This window comes from Herpailurus yagouaroundi, unplaced genomic scaffold (genome assembly GCF_014898765.1).
Source record: "Herpailurus yagouaroundi ecotype Mexico unplaced genomic scaffold, PumYag 77, whole genome shotgun sequence".
NCBI classification, from domain to species: domain Eukaryota; kingdom Metazoa; phylum Chordata; class Mammalia; order Carnivora; family Felidae; genus Herpailurus; species Herpailurus yagouaroundi.
In genome coordinates, this window is record NW_024412388.1 from 18,223,188 (window position 1) to 18,231,979 (window position 8,792).

Here is an 8,792-nt window from a genome sequence, read left to right on the forward strand (position 1 = left end):
TGGCTGAAGTCGGACGCTTAACCGACTGCGCCACCCAGGCGCCCCTCGCTCACTCTCTTTCTAATCGAATGAATGAAGGAATGAAGGAATGAATGAATGAATAAATAAATAAATAAATAACTCGACATGTAAAACATCCCTGATCCAGTGCCTCATCAAGTTAATCAATGAAATGATATTAGCTTTCTACAATTTCACACAAATTAAATACAGGCCTGCTTTCCAACTGGGACGGTGGATTTACTGTCAGGCTCTCTATCGAATTAACATGTATGTTTAAATTGAGCCCTTCTAGAGGATACAGTATACGCATGCTACTGGCATTCATTGATTAGAGCCTGGAAGGGATAAGCTGGCTTGAGAGTCATGGGCCTCGCAATTATAACGTCCTTGCTTTTTTTTTTTTTTTTTTAATTTTTTAACGTTTATTTATTTTTGGGATAGAGAGGGACAGAGCATGAATGGGGGAGGGGCAGAGAGAGAGGGAGACGCAGAATCGGAAACAGGCTCCAGGCTCTGAGCTGTCAGCCCAGAGCCTGACGCGGGGCTCGAACTCACTGACCGCGAGATCGTGACCTGGCTGAAGTTGGACGCTTAACCGACTGCGCCACCCAGGCGCCCCTAACGTTTATTTATTTTTTACAGAGAGAGACAGAGCATGAACGGGGGAGGGGCAGAGAGAGAGGGAGACACAGCATCCGAAGCAGGCTCCAGGCTCTGAGCGGTCAGCCCAGAGCCCGACGCGGGGCTCGAACTCACGGACCGCGAGATCGTGACCTGAGCCGAAGTCGGACGCTCCACCGACTGAGCCACCCAGGCGCCCCACATCCTTGCTTTTAAGATGATGCAAAGATATTATTAGTGTTACACAGCCTGGAAGGCAGTGACCACCGTCCAGAGGGAAATAGAGACAGAAACAGGGAGGTGGAGGAAGAAAACGTCCATCAGCCTCCTGGGCTACGTTCTGCCCCAGATTAGGCATGTCTCTTCATGCACACGGAGTCACCAGCACATTTGTAAATAATCGTAAAAATGTCCAGGGAAGCAGACTTCATTTTTAGCAGCCTAAATTGCCAGTCCCGACACCAAGCTCCGTGAAGGATTGATTACAGGGCATATGAGCTGGGCAGTGTTTCCCCACAAAGTCAGACGGACAAGGTGAGTGCACATTTCACAAGGCACCGATTCTCTGTGTCAAAGACGTGCTAAATGGGTCACAGAACTAATGTGAGGATACAACCAAGTTATGAGATCAGGCTCAGGGTACGGATGATTCATGTCCTAAGAAGGGTGGTGAACATCAGAGTTTTAAAATCTGTTTTTAATTTGTATTGCCTCACGAAATTATTGGGTGATGTTACACAAGATCTTTCACTTCTCAGTGTCCATTTCCCTCAAGAGAAATGAGAATAATGGGCATGGAACAAGAAAAGTTTTTTTCCAGTTTTTATAGCTTGAAGAAGCTAAAAGATTATATAGTCTAAATTGTTTGTGTTTCAGATGAGGAAACCGAAGCCCAGAGAAGTCAAGTGACTTGTCTAAAGGCACACAGCCTCTTAACAGGGCAGAACACAGGGAACCTGATTTACGGATCCCGTCCGTGCTCTTGCCACAGAATTGCGTACTTTTTTACAGACGGCTTTCAAATACCTAGATGAAAGTTCCCACGTTGTCAAACCAACGTGACTACATCTGAAAAGTATGAATCAAATTTCTGAGCGATTTCTTTCCGTATCTGATGCTGCTTACAGCTTGGGCTGGTTGCCCCGTTGGTTCCTTGAGCAGAAACGTTTCTGAAAAGTAGTAGTTTGAATGCTAACTCGAAATGCCGGCCTCTTCAGTTTCTGGAAGCGAGTCTGGGGAACCGGATCACATAGAAGGGCGCCTACACTCATTGCCTGACATCCTTCCCTACCTTGTGCTGGGGCTGTTCTGGTGAAGGCCTTTTCAGAAACATACCTGCTGACTTTCATAAATCAAACGCATGGCTCTGGGGGCCACAAAAGGTGTGGTAGTGTGTGGAAACAACATGAGGCTTTGGAGTGAGCTAGACCTGGGTTTGAGGTCTAATTCTTTCCAGGTTGATTCAGCAAATATTTAGGTAGGGCCTCTTATGTGCCGAGCCCTGTGCTGAATGACCTTGGGTGGGTCATTTAACTCCCCTAAGCCTCGATTTCCTCTCCTGTTAAATTAAGACAATGAACCCTTCCTTTTAGCATTGTTCTGAGGATTAGGGACATGGTCTAAAAATGAGTTCACACCTAGAAGGGACCAATAAAATGGTGGCTGCTACCATTTTTATTGGAAGCTGGACTGCAAGTATTCTAGAGATGGGCAACATATTATTACTGTCTTGACAAACAGGACCCCAAACAGAAGGTACAGAGACCGGTGGACAGTTAAAACACAGACACAGAAACTAGAGGGAGAAGAGAGAAAAGTCCTGAGCAAATATCTTCTTTATCATCTCTGAGGTAAACCTTCAAGTAATTAAAAATGTGCGTGTGGGTGTGCACGCACACGCGAGCCTATACACACACCCTATATTCTTTATTATTTGCTTTCTTAGAATCCTAAAATGTTAGAAGTGAAAGGAATTTAAACGTCCTCTCATTCAGCGTTCTTGTTTACAAAGGAGGAACAGGCTGAGGGGCAAAGGGGCCTGACGAGGCCCCCCACGTGGCCAAAGGTAACTGAGATGTTGACTCCTTCAAAAGAATGTTATTCTACAGATCTTGGTTAAATGAGTAAAGGAATGAAGATTTTAAAGACTAAGGATGTCTGTGAGGTGCTTCGGCCCCCTGCTGGTGAGAGAGGAGACCGTCAGACCCTTGAACCTTTAGCCAATGCAACCCCAAGCTACTTGAGGACCCACGAGGAGTCCGGGGAGCCATGCAGAATCTTCCAGATCAACGAGGAAAAGAGAAACAAATATGTGGAGAAACGGGGCGGGAGGGGATACAGCAACAGAAACAACACACTGTTAAAGGAAGTTTGAAAAAAGGGGGGGTCTTTATCACAAAGGTGGTTTTAAGTTTATTCGACCCTTTTATTTTTCCTTTTATGTTATTTGAAGAAAGGTTTGTTATTTCCTCTCCTGTCATAAAGAGTGAACGGGACCAGAGGGAGAGAAAAGGATTTTTACCTTTTACTTCATATACCTGGGATTCTTGAATTTTATACTTTTTTTTTTCAAAGTTTATTTATTTTTGGGACAGAGAGAGACAGAGCATGAACGGGGGAGGGGCAAAGAGAGAGAGGGAGACACAGAATCGGAAACAGGCTCCAGGCTCTGAGCCATCAGCCCAGAGCCTGACGCGGGGCTCGAACTCACGGACCCCGAGATCGTGACCTGGCTGAAGTCGGACGCTTAACCGACTGCGCCACCCAGGCGCCCCTGAATTTTATACTTTTATAATAAATTTTAAAATACATTTCTTCTTGGGAACGCAAGCTGGTGCAGCCACTCTGGAAGAGAGTATGGAGGTTCCTCAAAACACTAAAAATGGAACTACCCTACGACCCAGCAATGGCACTACTAGGCATTGATCCATGGGATACGGGTGTGCTGTTTCCGAGGGACACATGCACCCCTGTGTTTATAGCAGCACTATCAACAATAGCCAAAGTATGGAAAGAGCCCAAATGTCCATCGACGGATGAATGGATAAAGAAGATGTGGGATATATACACGATGGAGTATTACTCGGCAATCAAAAAGAATGAAATCTTGCCATTTGCAGCTATGTGGATGGAACTGGAGGGTATTATGCTAAGTGAAATTAGTCAGAGAAAGACAAAAATCATATGGCTTCACTCATATGAGGACTTTAAGAGACAAAACAGATGAACATAAGGGAAGGGAAACAAAAATAATGTAAAAACAGGGAGGGGGACAAAACAGAAGAGACTTTTAAATATAGAGAACAGAGGGTTGCTGGAGGGGTTGTGGGAGGGGGGATGGGCTAAATGGCTAAGGGGCACTAAGGAATCTACTCCTGAAATCATTGTTGCACTATGTGCTAACTAATTTGGATGTAAATAAAAATAAATAAATAAATAAAACAAGTTAAAAAAAATAAATAATGAAAATAAAATAAAATACATTTCTTCTTTAAAAAAATGTTTGGGGTACAATATGGCACCATGAGTCCAGACGCAATCGTTCTCCCTGAAGCTAATAACTTCCCAACTCTTTCTTAACCTTCCCGCACACTGGGAGAGGAGGCTATTGGCTCCTTGGGTGACACTGCCCTCTATTGGTCATAGGGACAACTGCACCAGCCTGGCTCACACACACCCGTCCCGAGGCTCAAACCCAGATTAAATGCAGAGTTTCTAGGACGATGTTATTACCTTTTTATAATAAAATCTTTTGGCTTGACTATTGAATCCCTTTTTTTCTGATTCTGGAATTGTTGAAGTCTGGTTCTTAAAAGGAATGGAGGAGGATTGTGCTGGATGTGCAGCAGTAAAACCTGAACAACAAAAGCGAAGTAAAAATTAGCACGAAGAATTGACAAAGGCAGGAAACGAAGAGCATTTTAAAGTGTTATTTTATTTTCAATATTTTTACTTTTATTTTTTTAGAGAGCTACAGAGAGAGAGCACACGAGCAAGGGAGGGGGACAGAGGGAGGGAGAGGGTCTCAAGCGGGCTCCACGCTCAGCAAGGAGCCTGACACTGAGCTCGATCCCATGACCCTGGAATCATGACCTGAGCCTAAATCAAGAATGGGACGCTCAATTTACTGAGCCACCCAGGCGTCCCTAGATTTTATTTTCTTCCTTTATTTTTTAAATGTTTATTTTTGAGAGAGAGCACAAGCAGAGGAGGGACGGGCCGGTGGGGGAGGGGGGGCGGACAGAGGATGTGAAGTAGGCTCTGTGCCAACAGCAGCAAGCCTGGTGCAGGGCTCGAACTCACCAACCATGAGATCATGACCTGAGCTGAAGTTGGAGGCTCAACCCTTTGAGCCGTCCCGGTGCCCCACCCCCCCCCCCCCACCCCAAGATTTTATTTTTAGGTAATCTCCACACTCAACGTGGGGCTCACACTCACAACCCTGAGATCAACAGTCTCACCCTCCACCAACTGAGCCAGCCAGGCACTCCTTAAAGTTTTATTTTATTTTATTTTTTAATTTTTTTTAACATTTATTTATTTTTGAGACAGAGAGAGACAGAGCATGAACGGGGGAGGGTCAGAGAGAGAGGGAGACACAGAATCTGAAACAGGCTCCGGGCTCTGAGCGGTCAGCACAGAGCCCGACGTGGGGCTCGAACCCACGGACCGCGAGATCATGACCTGAGCCGAAGTCAGACGCTTAACCGACTGAGCCACCCAGGCGCCCCCTTAAAGTGTTATCTTAAATGGAATAGGAGAAAAACTTGCCTTTTGATAGGAGGTAAACATGAAACTTTTTTTTTTTTTAATATTCTCTTTACTTTTTTTTCCCTCTTGGTAATCTGGCATTTCCCCACCCCAGGGCAACTAAACTAGTGAGATTTGGTCACATCGCTGAAGCATCATTTATAGAAAATCAACTTAAAATTGTGGATGTCCGGGTTGTGACATACAAATGATATACAAATTCCCCGCTCTCCTCCGCCCGGCCCCACGTGTGGGAGAATGTCTCACATGAGAGACAACTGTCAAGGCTCCACGAGGGGCATCTCTCTGCACGGCAGACCAATTCCAAACTCCAACCCGTGAGGGTGATAGAATCTGACTCCGTTTTCGATGTGGGGCTGACTGCTCACAGCTTGTAAGCCTCAGCCCCCGGCTTCCCCTTCTGAGCCACATTGGGTAAACTGAGGAGAAGGCCTGGAGGCTCTCCCCTTTGGTGCCAGCCAGAAGTTCAAACCATACCAACCCTTGCCCTCACTCCAGCCCTACCAACTAACCGCAACAAAACCCCAAACGTGGCTCTCTCCTCTGGTTCTCTCGAGCCATTTTGGGGCCAGATTAGGAAGCCGACCCTGCTCTCCCCAGAAAACCTCACGATGTGAGGAATACCCCTCTTCGTGTCCCCTTGGTGCGGCATCACCAATCTTGACTTTCAAGCCAAATTTTGGATGGGGGTCCACCCTGACTCTGCAGGATGCGCACAACATGTCTCAACATCCAAGTCCGAACCCTCGTAGAGGAAATGTGTGCCAGAGTCGGAAAAAGCCAGGAGACGAAGGGAGGAGGGATGCGTTAAGAGTGGGGGTGCGGTTGCACAGGAGCTGGCTTCGAGGCCCGTTTCTTAGTCTCCAAATTTTTGAAAACACAAAACTGGTTTTCAGACTCAGACACCCAATGCCAACAGGGACCCCTCAGGAGGTGCTGTGACAGATGAGGAAACTGAGGCTTAGACAGATGACGTCACTCGCCCTTAAGTGAAACACCCGGCTGGGGTTTGAACACAGTTGGTCTAATGAGCCGAGGCTCTTAAGGTCCAAGCTGCACCTCCTCGTTCTGAGTCTGGCCCATAGTCAGCTCCCCACACACCAGTGGGTGGAATAATGAGGGGCGATCTAGCCCAATGTGCTCGGCTTGAGGGTGAAGCAAATAAAAGCCGAAGAAATGTCTGGTTAGAAAACATCTGAGAGAAATCTACGATGTATTTATGATTTTCTTCCCTTCTCTCCCCACCCCCATTTAGCAGGTGGATGGCTATGTAATTTTCTTTTAGCGAACTAGACAGCAAATCAGAAAACAGCGGACGCAAGGCTTCCTAGCTTTTGTTTCTAAAAGTCCATGGAGCTGGGGCGCCTGGGTGGCGCAGTCGGTTAAGCGTCCGACTTTAGCCAGGTCACGATCTCGCGGTCCGTGAGTTCGAGCCCCGCGTCGGGCTCTGGGCTGATGGCTCAGAGCCTGGAGCCTGTTTCCGATTCTGTGTCTCCCTCTCTCTCTGCCCCTCGCCCGTTCATGCTCTGTCTCTCTCTGTCCCAAAAATAAATAAACGTTGAAAAAAAAAATTAAAAAATAAAAAAAATAAAATAAAAGTCCATGGAGCGATTTAAAGAGTTTGCAGAGAAGGCAGCAAAGAAAGGGGGATTCTTTTCTTTCCTTTCCTTTCCTTTTCTTTTCTCCTTCCTTCCTTCCTTCCTTCCTTCCTCTCTCTCTCTCTCTCTCTCTCTCTCTCTTTCTTCCTTGGTAAAAGGAAGGACATTTCCCCCAGGGGAAGGAAAAAACCGTCCTGACTAAAAAAAAGATCACTTTCAGGGTGCCCGGGTGGCTCAGTCGGTTAACTGTTGACTTTGGATTTTGGCTCGGGTCATGATCTCACGGTTCATGGGATCAAGCCCCACAGCGGGCTCTGTGCTGACAAGCATGGCGCCTGCTTGGGATTCTCTCTCCCTCCCTCTGCCCCTCCCCGCCCCCTCAAAATAAATAAACAAACGTTAAAAAATAAAATAAAAAGATCACTTTCACTTCTGGCTGTGGTAGAACCTCCTGCATGAAAACAACCCTCTTGAGAATAACCAGAAAAATGAGGTTTTTATTTTTTTTATTTTTATTTATTTATTTTTGAGCGAGAGAGAGAGAGAGAGAGACAGAGAGATGGAGGAAGAACAAATGGGGGAAGGGCAGAGAGAAAGGGGGGACAGAGGATTTGAAGCAGGTTCCGCGGGGACAGCACAGAGCCTGAGGTGGGGCTCGAACCCACAAACCGCGAAATCGTGATTTGAGCCAAAGGCAGCTGCTTAACTGACTGAGCCGTCCAGGTGCCCCAAAAAATAAAGTTTTTAAAAAAAACACTCTGGATAATTTGACCTTCCATTTCCAACCAAGATGGGGCTGGCTTTGCCCTCTGAGCTAGGGAAACAAAAGTTAAACATGGACAAAATATATCAAACGATGGTTTTCAAGACACCGGACACGAAGCAACAGAGGATGGGGCTGCCCCGAGAAATGGGAAGCAAATGAGAGAGCAGTGGGATTGCCCCCAGCTTACTGCCTGGAGAACTTTCCAGGCCACAGCACAGGATGGAGGAATCCAGGGAGAGCCTGGCTGCCTTCTTGAGTTGAGTAAATGAATCCGAAAGCCCAGAAAGACCAGGTGGCTAGGGCTGCCAGAGCAGAGAATCCAAGAAGAGAGCTCCCCAGATAAAGAACTCTGGAGCTCAGCACTGGGTTTCCCCTCAGGTACCTTTCTAAGTATTGCTCGGGATACACATGCGAGAAAACTACCCAAAGCTGGGGAAAGAATCAGCCGAAAGATGAATACCTGAACAGCAGTACAGGAATAGCTTACACCAAACCAGGAGACCCTCCTGTTCCCACGCATCAGAGGGAAAAGCTTTATAATACGGAGGACATAGAGTATGCAGAGTTTTGCTTCCGAAATAGAGCAAAATTACCCCTAGACTTAAGGCGGCTCGGGTCCCAGCTAACACTCAACAGCAAGACTTGAAAAACTCCAACTGTTTCCAAGTAATTTAACTGTATCCCAGAACAAAGCATAAGAATTTACAGGACTGGAAAAGGATCCAGCACCCAACAGGTACAATGAAAAATATATAGTGTTCAGTTAAGAATTAATAGGCATGTAAAGGGGCGCCTGGGTGGCGCAGTCGGTTAAGCGTCCGACTTCAGCCAGGTCACGATCTCGCGGTCCGTGAGTTCGAGCCCCGCGTCAGGCTCTGGGCTGATGGCTCAGAGCCTGGAGCCTGTTTCCGATTCTGTGTCTCCCTCTCTCTGCCCCTCCCCTGTTCATGCTCTGTCTCTCTCTGTCCCAAAAATAAATAAATGTTGAAAAAAAATTAAAAAAAAAAAAAAAGAATTAATAGGCATGTAAAGAA

The 8,792-nt window shown here is 46.5% G+C and overlaps 1 protein-coding gene across 10 annotated transcripts in view; it reads right to left on the reverse strand.

The window, feature by feature from the left end:
* The window catches only part of STPG1 (sperm tail PG-rich repeat containing 1), a 62,473-nt gene that overhangs the window by 36,190 nt on the left and 17,491 nt on the right, over nucleotides 1–8,792 (reverse strand). For all 10 annotated transcript variants that reach the window (XM_040465022.1, XM_040465037.1, XM_040465044.1 and 7 more), the window contains one exon: nucleotides 4,357–4,478. In XM_040465022.1, coding sequence (XP_040320956.1) covers nucleotides 4,357–4,478 — 122 coding nt within the window. The remainder of the gene's footprint in view (nucleotides 1–4,356; nucleotides 4,479–8,792) is intronic.